General features: G+C 43.6%; 1 protein-coding gene across 12 annotated transcripts in view; it reads left to right on the top strand.

Moving 5' to 3' along the window:
* TMEM116 (transmembrane protein 116) overlaps positions 1–22009 on the top strand; it is a 153006-nt gene that overhangs the window by 30834 nt on the left and 100163 nt on the right. For 10 of the 12 annotated variants that reach the window (XM_070066232.1, XM_017349545.3, XM_008272246.4 and 7 more), the window contains one exon: positions 16985–17089. The exons of 1 other annotated variant lie outside the window; for it this stretch is intronic. In XM_070066232.1, coding sequence (XP_069922333.1) covers positions 16985–17089 — 105 coding nt within the window. Of the gene's footprint in view, positions 1–14197; positions 14313–16984; positions 17090–22009 lie in introns of all 12 variants that reach the window. One more of the 12 variants, XM_070066234.1, reaches the window with a different exon arrangement.

The raw sequence follows: 22009 nt of genomic DNA, 5'->3' as shown, positions 1-22009 counted from the left end.
ATATTTTAAAAATATTTTCCCTAGAGTTCTTGTTTATGATCAAAGGAAAGATGGACTGGAGAGGGTTTACATACATGAGCTTATTCTGTTTGTTCATTTGTTTATTTTTAAAAATTTGGCAAAATATATATAAACTAAAATTAACCATTTTACCCATTAAGTGTTTTAAAATTATGGGTAAAAAGTAACAGACTATATAATTATAACATTTTATTTATCTTAAAATTTTATTTGAAATGCCAAGAGATCTTCTATCCATTGGTTCACTTCCCAAAATGCCTGGAACAGCCAGGGTTGGGCCATGCCTAAGCCCAGGACTCAATCCAGATCTTCCAAGTGGGTGATAGGGACCCAACTACTTGAGCCATAATTTGCTAACACCTAGGGTGTACATTAGCAGGAAGCTGGGTGAGAAGCAGAGCCAAGACTCAAACCTAGAACTCTTATAGGGGATGTGGGTGTTCCAAGCAGTGACCTAACCTCTGTGGCAAATTTTAAAAAATTTTTTTATTGACAGGCAGAGACATACTCACTCAGACACCATAAACACACACACACACACACACACACACACACACACAGAGAATAAATGAACAAACTCCCATCTGCTGATTTACTCCCAAAATGCTTGAGATAGCCAGGCTGGATCAGGCAAAAGCAAGAGCCTGGAATTCACTCCAGGTCTCCCTTATGGGTGACAGGAACTCAGTTATTTGAGCTATCACCTGTTCTCTCTGAGGAAGATGGAGTAACACTGGGACTTAAACACAGTGACTCTGGTATGGAATGTGGCATTTCACCTTAACCTCTAGGCCAAACACCCACCCCCATTACCATTTTTGATTGTACAGATCAATGACATTAAACATTCATATATTGTGTAGCCATAACTATCCATCTCCAGAACTTTTTCATTGTCCCAAACTGAAACTGTGTACCATTTAAACAATAACTCCCCTTTCACCCTTCTCCCAGCACTTGTAACCATTATTTTACTTTCTGTCTTTATGACTTTGACTACAGTATGTACCTTATACCAGTAGACTCATATGGCATTTGTCCTCTGTGTCTTACTTGTTTTGTTTGGCATGATGTCTTCAAGAATCATCTGTGTTGTAGCATGTGTCAGAATTTCTTTCCTTTTTGTGTCTGAAAAACATTTACACACACACACTTTTTTTTTTATCAGTTCATCTGTTTATGGCCACTTGGATTGCTTCTACCTTTTGGATATCATGAATAATGTTGTTATAAACATTAATGTATAAATATCAGCCTCTGCTTTTAATTCTTTTGTATATACCAAGAGGTGAAATCGCTGGGTCAAATGGAAATTCTGTGTTTAATTTTTTGAGGAATCACCAATACTGCTGTACCATTTAAAATTTCTACCAGCAGTGCATGGGTTTCCAGTTTCTCCACATTCACGCAAACACTGTTGTTTTCTGTTTTTGTTTTTATGAGTGTGAAGTTGTATCTTCTTGTGGTTTTGATTTACATTTCCTTGGTGATGGGTGATGTTGAGCATGTTTTCATGCATTTATTGATAATTTGTGTGTCTGCCTGAGAGAAATATCCATTCAAGTCCTTTATACATTTTGTAATCAGGTTGTTTGCTTTTTCTTGTTGTTGAGTTATAGGATTTCTTATATATCCCGTATATTAATCTTTATCAGACATATGATATACAAAGATTTTTCCCATTCTGTAGGTTACTTTTCACTCTAATTGTGTTGATGCTCAAAAGTTTAAATTTTTTTGATGTAGTATGATTTATTTCTTCCTTTGTTAATGTTTATTTTCATCTACTTGAAAAGCAGAGTAAGAAAGAGATACTGGTTGATCCATCCTTCATCTGCTGGTTCACTCTTCAAATGCCTGCAACAGCCAGATTTACAATATATTTTTAATCTATTCATGTATTGATGAAAGTGAGGATAATTTTCAGATCTTAGCTATTAAAATAAAGCTCTATGGCCATTCTTTTATGAGTCTTTGGTGGACATTTATTGCTTTTTCTTTTGGCAAATAGCCAAGAGTGGAAGGGCTATACCTTATGGTAGTTATATATCTAACTTTTTTTTTTTTTAAAGATTCATTCATTTATTTGAAAGTCAGAATTACACAGAGAAAGAAAGAGAGGCAGAGAGAGAGAGAGGGGTCTTCCATCCGTTGGTTTACTTCCCAGATGGCCACAATGGCCAGAGCTGCACCAATCCGAAGCCAGGAGCCTGGAGCTTCCTCCAGGTCTCCCATGTGGGTGCAGGGGCCCAAGGACTTGGGCCATCTTCCACTGCTTTCCCAGGCTGTGGCAGAGAGCTGAATTGGAAGTGGAGCAGCTGGGACTCAAACCAGCACCCATATGGGATGCTGGCACTGCACGCAGTGGCTTTACCCACTATGCCACAGTGCTGGCCTCCCTATATTGTCTAACTTTAAAGGTAGTGCCAAAGTATTTTACAGATACAGCAGCAGCAGAGAGAGAAAGGTCTTCCACCTGCTGGTTCACTCCCCAAATGGCCACAACAGCTGGAGATGGGCTGATTCAAAGCCAGGAACCTGGAGCTTCTGGGTCTCCCATGCAGATGCAGTGGCCCAAGGACTTGGGTCATCTTCCACTGCTTTCCCATGCCATGGCAGAGAGCTGGATCAGAAGTGGAGCAGCCAGGACTCAAACCAGTGCCCACATGGGATGCCAGCACTTCAGACAGGAGCTTTACCTGCTGTGCCACAGTGCCGGCCCCTGCTCCACTTCTGATCCAGCTCTCTGCTGATGTACTTGGGGAAGCAGCAGAAGATGGCCCAAGTCCCTGGGCCCCTGCAATCATGTGGAATACCCGAATGAAGCTCTTGGCTTCTGGCTTCAGCCTGGTCCAGCCCCAACATTGCTACCATTTGGGGAGTCAACTAGAGAATGGAAGATCTCTCCTTCCCTCCTTGTTTATTTATTTGAAAGTCAAGGTTACAGAGAGTCAGAGGGAGGGAAGGAAGAAGGGAGGGAGAGAAAGAGACAGAGACAGAGAGAGAGAGAGAGAGAGAGAGAGAGAGAGAGATCTTCCATCCAATGGTTCATTCCCAGATGGCCACAACGGCTGGAGCTGTGCCAATCCGAAGCCAGGAGCCAGGAGCTTCCTCCCGGTCTCTCATGCAGGTGCAAGGGCCCAAGGACTTAAGCTATCTCCTGCTGCTTTCCCAGGCCAGATCTGAAGTGGAGCAGCCGGGTGAACCGACACCCACATGGGATGCCGGCACTGCAGGTGGTGGCTTTACCCACAATGCCACAGTGCTGGCCTCCATAAATACATTTTTTAGAGAGTCTATATGACTTTGAAAATACTGTTTGATACTATTTTATTCTATAAAATGAAAATGCTGTTGCTGATCTAATCTACTTCAAATGATTTTGAAAAATGTATTAGTTGGGGTCAGCGGCGTGGTGCTATAGGTTAATCCTCAGCCTACAGTGCCGACATCCCATATGGGTACCAGTTCTAGTGCCAGCTGTTCCTCTTCTAATCCAGCTCTCTGCTGTGACCTGAAAAACAGTAGAAGATGGCCCAAGGCCTTGGGTCCCTGCACCCACATGGGAGACCCAGAAGAAGCACATGGCTCCTGGCTTTGAATTGGCGCAGCTCCGGCCATTGCGGCCATTTAGGGAGTGAACCAATGGATTGAAGACCTTTCTCTCTGTCTCTCTCTCTCACTGTCTGTGACTCTACCTCTCAAGTAAATAAATAAATCTTTAAAAAAATGTATTAATTAATTTTCATTTTGTTTGAAAGGCAGACAGAGAGTGATCTTCCATTCACTGTTTCATTCCTCAAATGCCTACAGCAGCCAGAGCCAAGCCAGGCCAAAACCGGGAGCCTGGAATTCAATCTGTGTCTCCCCATGGTGGCTGAGTCCCAAATACTTGCTGCCTCCCAAGATGTGCATTAACAGGAAGCTAGATCAGAAGTGGAGCAGCTCGGACTTGAACCAGGCATTTCTGTATGGTATGTGGGATACCAAGTGGCATCTTAACCTCTGTGCCAAATGCCCAACTCCACAAGATTTTTTAAATATTAAATAAAATATATATGTTTTTTAAAATTATTTATTTGAAAGGCAGAGTTACAGGAACTCCATCTAGGTCTCCCATATGGGTGGGAAGAATTCAAGAACTTGAGCCATCTAATGCTACTTTTCCAGGCACATTAGCAAGAAGGTAATTGGAAGTGGAACAGCCAGGACACAAACCTGCACTCATAGGTTATGCCAGCATTTAGGCAGCAGCTTCACTCACTCTGCCACAATGCCAGCCACATGTGCATATGTTTTTGTAAAATTAAAAATTTTGTATGAATGTGCAATGTTTTTATGAATTTCTCTGAACAAGGGAATCAAGATGATTAAGCTATGTACGGTATGTTTTGGTTTCCGCAGGGAGTTAGTTCCAGGACCACCTGTGGATACCAAACTCTGAATCTTCAGGTGCATTGTATAAAATGGCATAATATTTGCATATAACCTATGCAGATCCTCCGTTGCTTTATGTCAGCTGTAGATTAATTAAAATGCCTAATACATTGTAAATGCTATGTAAAAAGTTACTGTATTGATTAGAGAATGACAAGAAAAAAAATCTGTACATGTTCAGTACAGGCTCAGTTTTTTCCCTAATTTTTTTTTAGATTATTTATTTGAAAGGCAGATTTAGAAAGGCAGAGAGAGAGAGAGGCATCTTCCACTCACTGGTTCACTCCCCAGATGGCCACAATGGCTGGAACTGGGCTGATCTGAAGCCTAGAGCCAGGAGCTTCTTCTCGGTCTCCCAAGGGGGTACAGGGGACAAAGCACTTGGGCCATATTCTACTATTTTCCCGGGCCATAGCACAGAGCTGGATTGGAAGTACAGCAGCCAGGTTTCAAACTGGCACCCACGTGGGATGCTGGCACTACAAGCAGTGGCTTTTACCTGCTACACCACAGCACCAGTCCCTCCCTAAATTTTTTTGTTGTTGTTGTTTTAAGATTTATTTGACAGACAGAATGTCAGAGAGAGGGTGAGAGAGAGAAAATCTTCTATCTGTTGCTTCACTCACCAAATGGCCACAACATCCATGGCTGGGCCAGGCTGAAGCCTGGAGCCAGGAATATCATCTGGGTCTCCTACATGGATGGCAGCAGCCCAAACGTTTGGGCAATTGCCCACTGCCTTCTCAGACACTTTATTTCTAGATTAGAAGTGTAGTAACCAGGACTCAAACTGGAACTCAGAATTCTGATACAGGATATAGAAGCCACAAACAGTTGTGCCACAACACTGCACCTTCTCTGAATGTTTTTGATCCTTAACTGGTTGAGTCTGTGGATATGGAACCGAACCTATGGATATGGAAGACTGTACTATACTAAGAATGTTTTGTCCTAGTCCTTAAAGTAGATCCAGTTTGTTGCTTAGTTTAGATTTTATAATTTTGTTTGAATCCTATGGAGAGAACTGTTTGATAGGCAAAAAGGTCTGTCCAACAAGACAGATTGACTTTAACAGTCTGTCAAAGCACAAAAGCCTCCTTCTGCCAAAAGCAGTTTAGAAATGGCAGGAAATCCTAGGTATTTTGACTAGATGTAGGAAGCCTAGAGCTGGTCAGGGAGGAGAATTTGCTCAGTACAACCAAGCACTTGTAGCTCTCAAACCCAAGAGAGGTTATAAAATGAGAAAATATGTATCAACTGTGTAGGTCATCAGAAAAGAAACAGTGGAGAGTGCCTTGAACCAGAGGTTAGTTGTCTTCTTCTTTCTTCTTCTCTTTTATTTGAGAGGAAGAGTCAGAGAGAGAGGTCTTCCATCTGCTGGTTCATTCCTCAAATGGCCACAACCACCAGAACTTGGCCAGTCTGAAGCCAGGAGCCAGGAGTTTAGGGACCCGAACATTTGGGCTACCTTTCATTGCTTTCCCAGGCCGTTAGCAGGGAGCTGGATTAAAAGTAGAATAGCCAGGACTCAAACTGGTGCCCACATGGGGTGCTGGCACCGCAGGTGGGGGCTTAACCTACCATGCCATAGTGCCGGCCCCATCTAATACCTCTTTAAAGAGTTAAGATACTGAGTCCTGAGTCTCGGCTGCTCTACTTCTGAACTAGGTCCCTGCTAATGGTCTGGGAAAAGCAGGGGAAGATGGTCCAAATCCTTGGGTCCCTGCCACCCACATGCAAAACCCAGATGAAGTTCATGGTTTCTGGCTTTAGCCTGGCCCAGCCCTAGTCAATGCTGCCATCTAGAGAGTGAGTCAGCTGATGGAAAGTCTCTCTGTGTCTCTCTCTCTGTAACTCTGACTCAAATTAATAGATAAATCTTAAAAAAAAAAAAAAAAAAAAAAAGGTGCTGGGGCTAGCACTGTGGTGTAGTGAGTAAAGCCGCTGCCTACAGTGACAGTATTCCATATAGTCGCTAGCTTGAGTCGCGGATGCTTCATTTCCAATCCAGCTCTCTGCTGTGGTCTGAGAAAGCAGCAGAAGATGGCCCAAGTCCTTGGGCTCCTGCACCCGCATGGGAGACCTGGAAGAAGCTCCTGGCTCCTGGCTTCAGATCAGCATAGCTCCAGCCATTGCGGCCATCTGGGGAGTGAACCAGCAGATAGAAGACCTCTCTCTCTGTCTCTCTCTCTCTCTCTCTCTCTCTCTCTGTCTCTCTGTCTCTCTCTCTGTATGCCTTTGCTTCTGCCTCTATGTAACTCTACCTTTCAAATAAGTAAATAATTTTTTTTTAAAAAATGAAGTATCGGCTGGTGCCGCGGCTCACTAGGCTAATCCTCCGCCTGCGGCGCCAGCACCCCGGGTTCTAGTCCCAGTTGGGGCGCCAGGTTCTAGTCCCAGTTGCTCCTCTTCCAGTCCAGCTCTCTGCTGTTGCCCAGGAAGGCAGTGGAAGATGGCCCAAGTGCTTGGGCCCTGCACCCGCATGAGAGACCAGGAGGGAGCACCTGACTCCTGGCTTTGGATCGGCGCAGCGCACCGGCCGTGGCAGCCATTTCCGGGGTGAACCAATGAAGGAAGACCTTTCTCTCTGTCTTTGTCTTTCTCACTCTCTAACTCTCCCTGTCAAAAAAAAAAAAAAAAAAAAAGCCTAAATATGTTCAAATCTGGCTTAAACATAATTTTCCACAAACCCTAGGAAAACATGTAATACCATTTTCTTGTCTAGACTGCGTTAATCTTCTAATTATCTCATTATTAATAAATAGCCTGTTTAATTTGACAGCATACCCAGCATCAGTTTTACAAAATCAAAGTTTCCTAGGGTTCCTAGGGTTAGTTTTTTTTTGTTTTTGTTTTTGTTTGTTTGTTTTTTGACAGAGTTAGACACAGAGAGAGAGACAGAGAAAAAGGTCTTCCTTCCATTGGTTCACCCCGCAAATGGCTGCTACGGCCAGCGCGCTGCGCTGATCCGAAGCCAGGAGCCAGTTGCTTCTCCTGGTCTCCCATGCGGGTGCAGGGCCCAAGCACTTGGGCCATCCTGGTCTCCCATACAGATGCAGGGCCCAAGCACTTGGGCCATCCTCCACTGCCTTCCTGGGCCACAGCAGAGAGCTGGACTGGAAGAGGAGCAACCGGGACAGAATCCCGCGCCCCGACTGGGACTAGAACCCGGGTACTGGCGACGCAGGATTAGCCTAGTGAACCACAGCGCCGGCCCCTAGGGTTAGTTTTTAAGTCCCTGAAGAGATCACCTTAAGTCTGGTACAATAGCTAAATTTCTTCCTAGACAAATTTTTTAAAAGATTTATTTATTTATTTATTTGAAAAGCAGAGTTACAGAGAGGCAGAGGCAGAGAGAGACAGAGAGAAAGAGGTCTTCTATCTGCTGGGTCACTCTTCAGGTGGCCTCGATAGCTGGAACTGCACCTGTCTGAAGCCAGGAGCCAGGAGCTTCTTTCCAGTCTCCCATGAGGCCGCAGGCACCTATATGGGATGCCGGCACTGCAGGCGGCATCTTTACCTGCTATGCCACAGTACTGGCCCCCCCATACAAATTTTTAAAAGATTTATTTATTTATTTGAAAGACACAGGTACAGATAGAGAGGAAGAGAGAGAGAAAGAGAGAGATAGAGAGAGAGAGAGATCGTCTATCTATTGGTTCATTCCCCAGATGGCCATAGCAGCCAGCACTAGGCCAGACTAAAACCAGGAGCTAAGAACTTTTTCCACACCTCCCATATGGGTTCAGGGGCCCAAGCACTTGGGCCATCTTGCACTGCTTTCCAAGGCACTTTAGAAGGGAGCTGGATTGGAAGTGGAGCAGCCAGGACTCCAACTGGTATCCATATGGAATGCTGGCATTGTAGGTGGTAGTGTTAACCTGCTATGCCACAATTCCAGCCCTGGGACGAGAATATTTTTAATGGATTTTTAGAGCCTAATCTTTACTCTAACCTTTACCTTTATTTAATTTTAATTCTAAAATTTTTAATTCTTATTTCCTGTTTTCTCCTACTGTAGAGCCAGGATCTAGATGTGATAATTGCTTATTCTTTTTCCCATTAAAAAGTAAGCCCAAATTTGACTCTTTGCTATTGCTCTGTGTAACTAGAACATTCAGTTTAATATTCTTTAGCAAACAGGAGACCAAGACAGAAATATGTACTCTCTTTAAAATAGAGTGCTTTTATCTTATTCAATATTAAAAATTTTGGTATGTGTAATGTGTAAAACTAATAATGTTCTCAATAAAAATTAAAATATTTAAAAAGGATATGCAAGGGAAAAGTAAAAACTCATCTCTTTCCTGCCTCCTACTTCCATAATTTGATTGATTTAGATGAACTATTTCTGCTTTACAAAATTCTCCTCTCAAGAGTTCTTGAGGGGCCAATGCCATGGTGCAGTAGGTTAATCCTCCGCCTGCGGCGCCGGCATCCCATATGGGCACTGGTTCTAGTCCCAGCTGCTCCTCTTCCACTCCAGCTCTCTGCTGTGGCCCGAGAGGGCAGTAGAGGATGGCCCAAGTCCTTGGGCCTCTACACCCTGTGGGAGACCAGGAAGAATCACCTGGCTCCTGGCTTCGGATCAGTGCAGCTCCGTCCATTGCGGCCATTTGGGGAGTGACCGATGGAAGGAAGACCTTTCTCTCTGTCTCTCCCTCTCGCTGTCTGTAACTGTAGCTCTCAAATAGAACAAATAAAAATCTTTTAAAAAAAGAATTCTTAAGATCTCAATTTTTTTCCTCAATAAAAAAAATTGGGGGAGGGAGAGGCAGGCATTCCCTTATTTATACAACAGATTAAGAGGTCCTAGACTTTGGAGAGTCCTAGCAGAGAAAGAACCAGTCATGATACCTAGTGTTTTTTTGTTTTTGTTTTTGTTTTTGTTTTTGACAGGCAGAGTGGACAGTGAGAGAGAGACAGAGAGAAAGGTCTTCCTTTGCCGTTGGTTCACCCTCCAATGGTCGCCATGGCCGGCACGCTGCGGCCAGCGCACCGTGCTGATCCGAAGGCAGGAGCCAGGTGCTTCTCCTGGTCTCCCATGGGGTGCAGGGCCCAAGCACTTGGGCCATCCTCCACTGCACTCCCTGGCCACAGCAGAGAGCTGGCCTGGAAGAGGGGCAACTGGGACAGAATCCGGAGCCCCAACCGGGACTAGAACCTGGTGTGCCAGCGCCGCTAGGTGGAAGATTAGCCTATTGAGCCACGGCGCCGGCCCAATACCTAGTTTTATGAATCTAGATTTGATTCTATTCTTTGAACAAGAGGAGTGGTTTAGAAAAAAATTTTGCCCCTTTTTGAAAACTGTTGCCAAGCTTTTTGGAACAGGGTTAGCAGTTATGAATTGTTTCCACTGAAGCAAGATTAAGATAATGGGCCTAAGCACTAGTAGGAAAGAATTCAGTTTGAGGAGAAACCTCTAGTATTGTAATGACGATAATAAATCATTAGAATCACTTCAGTGTTTCCTTGTCAGATGTGCCCATAATTTTCGTCTGTGTGAAAATGGGTTTGCTATTTTTTAAAAAAAGATTTATGTATATATGTTTTTGAAAGGCAGAACAATGAGATTGGGGGGTTGTGAGGAGACAGAGACTTATCTACTTGTTCACTCCTGAAGTGGCTACAACAAGAGCTGGGCCAGGCTGAATCCAGGAGCCAGGAACTCCATCCAGGTCTTCCACATGGGTAGCAGGGGCCCAACTGCTTGTCTTTCCAGGTGATTAGCAGGAAGCTGGATTAGAAGCGAAGTAACCAGAATTCTAACAGTTATAGGATTCTGGTATTGCAAGTGGTAGCTTAACTTGCTGTTCCACAACACTGACCCCAGATTTGCTATTTTTACCTGAACACCAGACACGACACTAGATGAATAGATCAGTGGTTCCTCAATTTCAGGATTTTACTGATGAGTAAAACTGAAAAATAATATGTAGCAGTTGTAATAATGTTACCAACTTCATATTTTTCTAAATTAAGAACATCTTAAAAACAATTACCATTTAATTTCATAAAAGAATATTTAGATAGAAATTTTGGCAGAGATCAGCTCTGTGGCACAGCTGGTTAAGCCGCCATCTGCAGCGCTGACATCCCTTATGAGCGCCAGTTCAAGTCCCAGCTATTCCACTTCCAATGCAGCTCTCTGCTAATGTTCTTGGAAAGCAGTGGAGGACAGCGGAAGTGCTTAGGCCCCTGCACCCACGTGGGAGGCTGGGATGAAGCTCCTGTTTCTTGGCTCCAGTCTGGCCCAGCCCTGGTTGCTGAAGCCATTTGGGGAGTGAACCAGTGGATGGAAAATCTCTCTCTCCCTGCCTTTCCCTTTCTCTCTGTGTAACTCTGCCTTTCAAATAAATAAATCTTTTTTAAAAAATTGGCAAAATATCTAAAAATAGAGAATGTTTAAGTTATTAAATTTAGCAATATGAAAAACTCATTACATTTCCTCTTTTTTTCAGAATTTACTTAAGATTTATTTATATATGTATTTATTTGAAAGACAGAGTGACAGTGAGAGAAAGATCTGTCCTCTGATTCACTCTCCCAAATGCCTGCAATAACCAGAGCCACTCTAGCCCAAAGCCAGCAGCCAGGAACTCCATCCTGGTCTCCACATGAGAGACAGAGGCCAAGAACTTGGCCATCTTCTGCTGCCTTCCCAGGTGTTAGCAGGAATCTGTGTCAAAAACAGAGTTCCTGAGACTTGAACCAGCACTCCTCTATGGAATGCTGCATTGCAAGGGGCTGCTTAACTCACTGTACCACAAATCTGGCCCTTCTCAGTATTTCATAGACCAAGGTCAGGGCTCGACAATAATTTATGAAATGAGATTGGGAAATTATTGCATTCAGTGCCATTTAATATCATTTCCATGTTTAAGATGTTAAAACTTTAGGAAGCATGAAATTTTTTGAAATTACTGTAAAGAGAACAGATTTCATGCATTCCATAGGTACAGTTCCAAGAAGACAACCACACTTCCCTCCCTCTCCTTCTCCCCAACATTCCCCAGATATTTTTCTGTTTTGAGAATTTCCTCCTCTACTAGGGTAGTTGTGAGGTACAAATTAGATCTAGGATTACTCAACTCTTTCTTTTTTCTTTTCTTCTTCTTCTTTTTTTTTTTTTTTTAAGAATTTTATTTATTTATTTGAGAGGTAGAGTTACAGAGAGGGAGAGACAGAAAGGTCTTCCATCCACTGGTTCACTCTCCAAATGGTCACAATGGCCGGAGCAGGCCGATCTGAAACTATGACCCTTAAGTTTCCTCTGGGTCTCCAACAAGGGTGCAGGGGCTGAAGCACTTGGACCATCTTCCACTGCTTTCCCAGGCCATAGCAGAGAACTGGATTGGAAGAGGAGCAGCTGGGACACACAAATTGAGGCCCATATGGGATGCCAGTGCCAGAGGCAGAGGATTAGCCTACTATGCCAAAGTGCTGACCCCTTCACTTTTTTTTTTTTTAAAGATTGATTTTATTTATTTGAAAGACAGAGTTACAGAGAGGTAGAGACAGAGAGAGAGGTCTTCCATCTGCTGGTTAACTTCCCAGATGGCCGCAACGGCCAGAGCTGCACCAATCTGAAGCCAGGAGCCAGGAGCTTCTTCCAGGTCTCCCATGTGAGTGCAGGGACCCAATGACTGAGCCATCTTCTGCTTTCCCAGGCCATAGCAGAGAGCTGGATTGGAAGGAGAGCAGCTGGGACTAGAACTGGCGCCCATATGGGATGCTGGCGCTTCAGGCTAGGGTTTTAACCCATTGTGCCACAGTGCTGACCCCCGACCCCCTCACCTCTTATAACTTTATTATATACCTGCAGTTACTGAGTTTCTGCCAAAAGTGTTATGTAGGAAACCCAGAGCTGTTCAGGGAGGAAGATTGGCTCAGCACAGCTGGAGCACCCTTCTGCTACTTCACTGAACTAGAACAGAGGAAATCAATCATTTACTAGTCTTTTGTTCTGGATTTTGTATGAGAGGTAAATTCAATTTAAGGAACAAACCATCAGAAATAATTTTAGTTTTTGATTAATAGACTTAGATATGGGTTTTTCCAAGTGCTATTTTCTTTCTTCAGTTCAGCCAATCAGTAAATATGTTTCAATGTCACAATAACACTTGATTTAGAAGGGTTTGTCGCTGGTGCTGCGGCTCACTAGGCTAATCCTCCACCTGCGGCCCCAGCACCCCCGGTTCTAGTCCCAGTCGGGGTGCCAGATTCTGTCCCAGTTACTCCTCTTCCAGTCCAGCTCTCTGCTGTGGCCCAGGAAAGCAATGGAGGATGGCCCAAGTGCTTGGGCCCTGCACACGCATGGAAGACCAGGAGGAAGCACCTGGCTCCTGGCTTTGGATTGGCGCTGTGCGCCAGCCATGGCAGCCATTTTGGGGGGTAAACCAACAGAAGGAAGACCTTTCTCTCTGTCTCTCTCTCTCTCTCACTGTCTAACTCTGCCTGTCCAAAATAAATAAATAAATAAATAAATAAATAAATAAATAAAAAAGAAGGGTTTGTCTGCACTATAGCGACTGACTCTGAAGGGTGGAATCCAGTCTGTTAGATTAATAGCTCTGTACTGAGCAGACTAATCTTTAGATTAATCCACCAGATCAACTTCTCAGACATTTACTTATTTTTAAATCTGAAAACTTCAAGGTAGGTCAAATTAAGAGCACTGATGTGTTTGCTATAGAGGATTGAGGAATCTATCAAATATAATGATATCCTGGTTCTTCTATGAAAACACCTATTGCTTCTTTAGGCACCTGTTTCCTTAGAGTGGTCACTCTGTTTCAGTGGCAGTAAGTGGAGAAGAGGACATGAGAGAATAATCACATTTCAGATTTTTACTACCAATATTGCAGAGCTGTGTAATGTAGGGAACAGTACTTCCTCCTGTATTCCATTACTTATCTCACATGCAGAGTAACCAGTACTTGAACTGGCATTCTGATAGGTGTCACAAGTGGCAGCTTAACCCATTATGCCACAATACCTGCCCCATGCAGAATATTTTGTCTCTCTGGGCCAGCATTGTGGCATAGCAGATTAAGCCTCCACCTGCAATACCAGTATCCAATATGAGCAGCAGTTTGAGATTCTTTTCCCATCTAGCTGCCTGCTGATGTGCCTGGGAAAACAGCTGAAGATGGCCCAAGTGCTTGGGTCCTGCACCCGCATGGGAAACCCAGATAAAGCTCGTGGCTCCTGGCTCCTGGCTTCAGCCTGGTCCCTCCTTGGCCATTGTGGCCATCTGGGGAGTGAACCAGGAGATCGAACATCTCTTTGTACCTCTGCCTTTCAAACAAATATTTTTTTCAAACAAATATTAAAAAATCTAAAACAAAAAGAATATTTTGATTCCTAGTCTTTTGTTCTTTCTTACAAATTTTGGAATCATCTTGTGAAGGTCAAAAAGAAAACTTGTTGAGATTTTGATAAAGATTCAACTGAATTATTGAACCAATTAACAGAGAATCAATCTCTCTTCAGTTCATGAGCATGACTCTTCATATAATATTGAGGTCTGTATTTCAGTAAACTTTAATCATTTTATATGTATATATTCTACATATTTTAAAAGATTGATTCCTAGGTAGTTCAAATTATGTGTTATATTTTATTATATAGAATTATGTATTTATGTTACATGTCAAGTGTTACCATATATCACACATATGTTTTATTGTGTATTTTTTAAGATTTATTTTACTTCATTTTATTTTATTTTACAAAGAGAGGAAGAGACACAGAGAGGTCATTCATCTGCTGGTTCACTCCCTAAATGGCCACAACAGCTGGAGCTAAGCCAACCCAAAGCCAGAAGCCAGAGCTTCTTCCTGGACTCTCATGTAGGTGCATGGGCCCCAGCACTTGGGCCATCCTCTGATGCTTTCCCAGGTGCATTGATAGGGAGCTGGATTGGAAGTGGAGTAGTTGGGACTTGAACTGGTACCCGTATATGGGATGTCAGCATTGCAGGACAGAGCTTTAATCCACTGTGCCATAGCACTGGCTCCTTATTGCATATTCCAAATAAATAAAAAAATATATTTTAGATATTATGTAAATATGTAGTATCTTCCTAAATTTCATTTACTAAAAGTTTATTGCTGATATATAGAAATATACATGGCTCAGCAGGTTAAGCTGCTACATATAATGCTGGCATCTTATATAACTACTGGTTCAAGTCCTAGCTGCATCACTTTCTTTTTTTTCTTTTTTTTTAAAGATTTATTTATTTATTTTGAAAGTCAAAGTTACACACAGAGAGAAGGAGAGGCAGAGAGAGAGAAGGAGAGGCAGAGAGAGAGAAGGGTCTTCCATCTGCTGGTTCACTCCCCTGCTGGCTGCAATAGTCAGAGCTAGGCCGACCTGAACCCAGGAGCTTCGGAATTCCGGGTCTCCCATGTGGGTGCAGGGGCCCAAGGATTTGGGCCATCTTCTACTGCTTTCCCAGGGCATAGCAGAGAGCTGGATCAGAAGTGGAGCAGCCAGGACTCAAACCAGCGCCCATATGGGATCCTGGCACTGCAGGCAGCAGCTTTACTTGCTATGCCAGAGCGTGGCTCCTGTACCACTTTTATTTTTTCTTTCTTTGTTTCTTTTTCTTTTTTTTCTTTTTTTTTTTTTTTGACAGGCAGAGTGGACAGTGAGAGAGAGACAGAGAGAAAGGTCTTCCTTTGCCGTTGGTTCACCCTCCAATGGCCGCCGCGGCCAGCGCGCTGCGGCCGGCGCACCGCGCTGATCCGATGGCAGGAGCCAGCAGCCAGGTGCTTTTCCTGGTCTCCCATGGGGTGCAGGGCCCAAGCACTCCCTGGCCACAGCAGAGGGCTGGCCTGGAAGAGGGGCAACCGGGACAGAATCCGGCGCCCCGACCGGGACTAGAACCCGGTGTGCCAGCGCCGCTAGGCGGAGGATTAGTCTAGTGAGCCGCGGCGCCGGCTTCTTTCTTTTTTTTTAAAGTTGATTTATTTATTTGTAAGGCAGAGTTACAGAAAGGCAGAGGCAGAGAGAGATATCCTCCATTCACTGGTTCACTCCCCGAATGGCCACAACAGCTGAAGCTGGGCTAATCCGAAGCCAGGAGCCAGGAACTTCCTCCTGGTCTCCCATGCGGGTACAGGGGCCCAAGCACCTGGACCATCTTCCACTGCTTTCCCAGGCCATAGCAGAGAGCTGGATTGGAAGTGGAGCAGCTGGGACTCAAACTAGCACCCTTATGGGATGCCGGCGCTGCAAGCAGCAGCTTAACCTACGACTCCACTTTGCTGGCCCCACCACTGTCAATGTAGTTCACTGCTAATGTGCCTGGGAAAGCAGTGGAAGATGGCTCAAATGCTTGGGCCCCTGCACCCACATAGGAGACCCAGATGGAGTTTCAGGCGCCTGGAGTTTGCCCAGCCCAACCTGGCCTTTGCAGCTACTGGGGAGTGATCCAGTCGGCAGAAGATCTCTCTCTATATCTCCCTCTTGCTCTGTAACTCTACCTTTCAAATAAATAAAAATCTTAAAATATATAGTTACTGATATTTTCATTTATTGTATTTGGCCTAGCAACCAGTGGGCTGCTGGATCCGGCTTTACCAGTTGTTACATTTTCTGGAATTTTTTGAGCCAAATTAAATGTAACCATTATTAAAAGTCAGTTATGTAAAAAATTCAGTTACATGAACTTGCAATTAGTTTATATTGTAAACAAAGGGTTACAATAATAAGTAATAAGATAATAATAATATAAAATAATATAAATAATAAGTAATAAGAGCTAATAATTTTCTAATTATTTTACTGTTACCTTTGCTTTGAGGATTGTTTGTGTATGCTGTATCTGTTGTGGTGAAAATACTATGTACTAGAAATCTCCTCCCATCTCTTCTTTTGAGTAACATGAGGTAGATAAGGCTGTAGTTCTTTTGCGTAGTCAAAAGGATAAAGTAAGTAAGGTGGGCATGTTTTAGAATAAAGATTGTATGGGACCTGCGCTGTGGCGTAACGGGTTAACGCCCTGGCCTGAAGCGCCAGCATCCCATATGGGCGCCAGTTCTAGTCCCAGCTGCTCCTCTTCTGATCCAGCTCTCTGCTACGGCCTGGGAAAGCAGTGGAAGATGGCCCAAGTCCTTGGGCCCTGAACCCCTGTCGGAGACCTGGAAGAAGCTTCGGGCTTCAGATCAGCACAGCTCCGGCCGTTACGGCCAATTGGGGAGTGAACCAATGAATGGAAGAACTCTTTCTCTCTCTCTCTCTCTCTCTCTCTCTCTCTCTCTCTCTCTCTCTCTCTCTCTGCTTCTCCTCTCTCTGTGTAACTCTGACTTTCAAATAAATAAATCTTTAAAAATAGAATAAAGATGGTAGGTATGGTAGAATTCTCAGACATTCCCCAGTTTTACCTAGTATAAAATACCAGGTGATATGTTATTAATAGAGCAGTAGATAGGTTTCTCATAATAGAAAATAATGGCCTATATTGAAGAAAATTAGAGTGGAATCATTATGATAGGTTGTTTGGATTTTCATCTAGATACTCTACATTTCCTCAATTCTCTACACCATCAATTACATCTGGTATCTGTACACAGAGCTGAGGATGAAACATAACGAGAGTGGACACAGCACATCTCCGCTGGTAAGTTTTATTCAGAGTTGATAGTATGCTAAAAGAAACCCATGTATCCTTCATAAACAGTGTAAACATTCAGAAACTAAGTGGTTTTTTTTTTTTCATGAAGGCTACTGACTTTATTGATCTATTAAACTTTTTGAGTACAGTCACTGTTCTGCCATAAAAGGAACCAAATGGCATCAAACATACAGGAGGTAAGGGTAGAGTGAGGGAAGGGGCCAGGAATCCACTCAGGAAAGTCAGAAATTATCAGTGTGGAACTGGCAAGAGAAACTGAAGGAACAGAGATGCATACAAGAGTGAGAATTCCAAAAAAGTTGAAATGGTTAGGGCAGGGAACTCCCAAAAATACCCTTGGAGTACAATGGAGGTGAATATGACAACAGCAGTCTATTCCTTTTAAGAGCACAGTGTGGAGTCCCCACTCAGTTGCAAACTGGAGACTCATCACAAGAAGGCAACACACCGCTCATCAGATGCACCCAAAGCATCCCAGGACTGCTTGGCCTTGACACTACGTGTTCTTCAGCCACTCTGAAGAGTTTTTCATCTTTCTTTAGCACTAGAAACTGGCTAAGGACTACAGAGGCCTTGTCAAAGCCTCGTTCCTCTAGCTTCTTCTCCAGGACTTTATGGGTCCTGGCCAGGCTCCCCAAAGACATTTTCCCGTTGGGTTCCATTGTCATCCTGATGAGGCTTAATTGGCAGGTTGGTAGGTTCGGCTGCCACCACTCAGCTGCTCACTAGCACTGTGTGAATTTTTGAAGGTTAATCAAAGAAAAAACATGTTATCACAGTTTCCATTCTGTTGACATTACTTCATCTCCTTTGCTTCTTCCCCCTGTCCCCCCACACAAAGGTTTAATTATAGAAAACACCATTTATACTGTTATTCCTGCCTGTTGATTCAGTAAGTGAAATCTTTCTTGGCTGCATACCAATCCATCATAGTTACTAGAGTAAAGAAAATTATTTTGGTGGTTGCGTTGTGGTGCAGCAGGTTCAGCTACTGCTTACAATGCCAGCATCCCATATCGGAGTGCCAGTTGAGACCTGGCTACTCTATTTCACATCTGGCTCCCTTCTAATGCACCTGGGAAAGTAGGAGATGATTCCCAAATACCTGGACCCCTGACACCCTTATGGGAGACCCAGCTGGAGTTTCAGGCTCCTAGCTTCAGCCTGGCCTAGCCCCTGACATTGCAGCTATTTGGGGAGTGAATGGAAGATCTCTGTGTCTGTCTCTCTCTCTTTTCCCCTCCTCTCTTACTTTGCCTTTCAAAGAAATAAATAAACCTTTTTAAAAAGATTTATTTTTTTCTTAGAAAGGCAGAGTTACAGAGAAGCAGAGGCAGAGAGAGGTCTTCCACTGGTTTACTCCCCAAATGGTTGCAACGGCCAGAGCTGGGCCAATCTGAAGCAAGGATCTGGGTATTCCACGTGAGGTACAGGGGCCCACGGACTTGGGCCATCTTCATCTGATTTCCCAGGCCATAGCAGAGAGCTGGATTGGAAGTGGAGCAGCCAGGACTTGAACCAATGCCGATATGGGATGCCAGCACTACAGGTGATGGCTTTACCCACTATGCCACAGTGGCATAAATAAATAAATAATAAATAAATCTTTTTAAAAAGAAATCTTGGACAAGAGTAAAGGAAGGTGTTCTGCAGACATGGAATTTGGGGCTACAGCTATTGGAGAGGGAGAGTGTTCTGCTTTGCTGTGTTTCTTCAGTATATGCAAGTGACAAGTGTTGTTTTGCGGATGGGCATAGGAATTTCAGTGTGGTAGTATGAAAAGAAGATGGGTCTAGAGAGTAATCGTCTTCCCTTCTTTGTTTCATAAAATAGTATGGGAGTACTGTCCAGCATTACAGTTATAAAAGATGAGAGAATACTAAGTTAGTATATCTTGATTCTTCTTTGTGCGTACATATATTATATATCACATAGTTCATCTACTTCAAGTGTACAATTCAGTTATTTCTGTAAATTTACCGAATTGTACAATCAGCATGATAAATAAGATTCAAGATATTTTCTCTGACCCAATAAAATCTTTCACACCCTTTGTCACTGATACTTTTCTTATCTTCTGTACTAGGCAGTCACTAATCTACTTCCTGTCTCTAAATTTGCTTTTTCTTGACATTTCTTATAAATGAAGTCATATAACACGTGGTCATTGTGACTGATGGCTTTCACTTAGCATAATACTTTTGAGGTCTAGTCATTGTTCTTCATCCTTTTATTTTTACTACTAAGTGGTATCCTATTGTATAGCTCACTGAATCTCTTATTTATAAATCTTTTAAAAAATATTTTATTTATTTAAGAGGTAGAATTACAGACAGTGAGAGGGAGAGACAGAGAGAGGTCTTCCAAATGCTAGTTCACTCCCCAAATGGCTGCAATGGCCAGAGCTGAGCCAATCCGAAACTAGGAGCCAGGATCTTCTAGGTTTCTCATGGGAGTGCAAGGGCCCAAGCACTTGGGGCATCCTCTGCTGCTTTCCCAGGCCACAGCAGAGAGCTAGATTGGAAGAGGAGCAGTTGGGACCAGAACTGGCGCTACAGTCAGAGGATTAACCTACTGTGCCACAGCACCGGCCCCTATTTATGATTCTTTTAGTATGTCACTATGTGATTTTGACAGATGATATTTTTATGATGTTACCAATTTTCATTTCATTAAATGCCTTTGTATGTTTTGGTCTATATCTATATATCTATATATATAATAGTCTTTCTGTTTCTGCAACATTTATTATGTTGTGGTTTCTGAAAAGGAATTTTTGTTAATGACTTGATGGAGTAAAATAATCTGAAAGCCTCCCAACACTTCCCTAGAGCTTGAAGATCACTTCTAGCACAAATGAATGTGGTATGCTCTCAGGCACATGATGAAGCTAAATACATATCTGTTGAATGAATAAATGATATTATAATGTAATGAACACTTCAGAGTAAATCAGGAGATGTGTCTTCTAGTCCCTGTTCTGTCGCTTACCTCCTATATAACCTTGGCCACATCATTTTTCTTGGGCTTCAATTTTTAATCATGAAGTAAAACATTGGTTTCTGTGGGTTTTTTCCTTTTTTAAGATTGATTTATTTGAATGGCAGAGATAAAAAGAGAGAAAGAGGGAGAGAGAGATCTTCCATCCGCTGGGTCACTCCCCAAATGGCTGAAATGACCAGGGCTGGGCCAGGTCAAAGTCAGGAACCAGGAGCTTCTTCTGGGTCTCCAACATGAGTGCAAGGGCTTAAACACTTGAGCCATCTTCTCTGCTTTCCCAGGCACATTAGCAGAGAGCTGGATCAGAAGTGGAGCAGGCAAGACTCAAACCGGCACCACATGGGATGCTGGCACTGGAGGCAGCGGCTTTACCAGCTACGCCACAGCGCTGACCCCAAGGCTTAACCTTCTACACCACAGTGCTGACCCCTCTGTGTTCCTTAATGTGCCTTCTAGCTCTGAGGTTATATGAAATCTTTATCTAATTGACTTTTTTAAAAGATTTATTTATTTATTTGAAAGGCAGAGTTACAGGGAGGCAGAGGTAGATAGATAGATAGAGAGAGAGAGAGAGAGGTCTTTCATCCACTGGTTCATTCCCCAGATGGCTGCAACGGCTAGAGCTGCGCCAATCTGGAGCCAGGAGCTGGAAGCTCCCATATGGGTGCAGGGGCCCAAGGACTTGGGCCATCTTCTACTGCTTTTCCAGGCCATAGCAGAGAGCTGGGTCAGAAGTAGAGCAGCTGGGACTCTAGCCAGTGCGTATATGGGATGCCAGCATTACAGGTGGCATTTTGACCTGCTAACTATAGCCCCAGCCCTATCCTGAGTAGTTTACCTCTCATTACAAATCTGAGCTTTGGTTGGGGAAACTTTATACCCTTGCTTCCTTAAAAAATTTAAGGCCTAGAAGCTATTTTCATATGAGTCCTTCTTGGATGGACTGTAGATGAGAATATCATTTACATATTGTAGAATGGCTCCAGTCTTTAATTGGAGTTCCTAATTTCCTTTGCAAGAGCATTGCTGAACAAATGAGGACTACCTCTAAAACACTGAAGATCAGTCCATTCAAAGGCAGTCCATTCAGAGGGATTCTGGGCTCAGTGGCATGTAAAAGAAAGCATCTTTTATTTTTATCAGAAGTTTTAATTTTTTAAAAAGATTTATTTTATTTATTTGAAAAACAGAGTTACAGAGAGAGGTTTAGACAGAGAGAGGTCTTCCATCCGCTGGTTCACTCCCCAGGTGACCACAACGGCAAGAGCTCCGCCGATCCAAAGCCAGGAGCCAAGAGCTTCTTCTGGATCTCCCACGCAACTGCAGGGTTCCAAGGACTTACCATCTTCTACTGCTTTCCCAGGCCATAGCAGAGAGCTGGATCAGAAGAGGAGCAGCCAGGACTAGAACTGGCACCCATATGGATGCCGGCGATTCAGGCCAGGGCATTAACCTGCTGCGCCACAGCGCCGGCTCCAAGAAAGCATCTTTTAGGTGTAGGACTGTGTGCCATGAGGTACATTCAGGTATCTGTGTTAATATAGTGTAAGGATTTGGCACAAGTGGTGAAGTGGAATAACTGCCTTATTAATAGTCCTGAATCATTCTGTAGTCTCCATTTGACTTTTCTTCCACCTCTATGTCAGGCCATAGCAGAGAGCTGGATCAGAAGTGGAGCAGCTGGGACTCAAAAGCATTAACATGGGGTGCCGGCACTGTGGGCGGTGGCTTTATCTGCTACCCCATAGCACTGCCCCCCCCCCTTCAAATTTGGCTTTAAAACAGGTGCAGTGGGGATATTCCAGGAAGACTGACATGGAACCAGGACTGTATGTTTGAGAAACCTATTAGTCAAGGGTTGGAGTCCTCATCTTGCTTCTGGCTTGATGGGTGCTGGTGCTGAGG

The sequence above is a fragment of the Oryctolagus cuniculus genome, chromosome 21 (genome assembly GCF_964237555.1).
Source record: "Oryctolagus cuniculus chromosome 21, mOryCun1.1, whole genome shotgun sequence".
Classification (NCBI taxonomy): domain Eukaryota; kingdom Metazoa; phylum Chordata; class Mammalia; order Lagomorpha; family Leporidae; genus Oryctolagus; species Oryctolagus cuniculus.
Note: the sequence above shows the minus strand (reverse complement) of the source record. Positions and strands in the feature narration are given on the sequence as shown.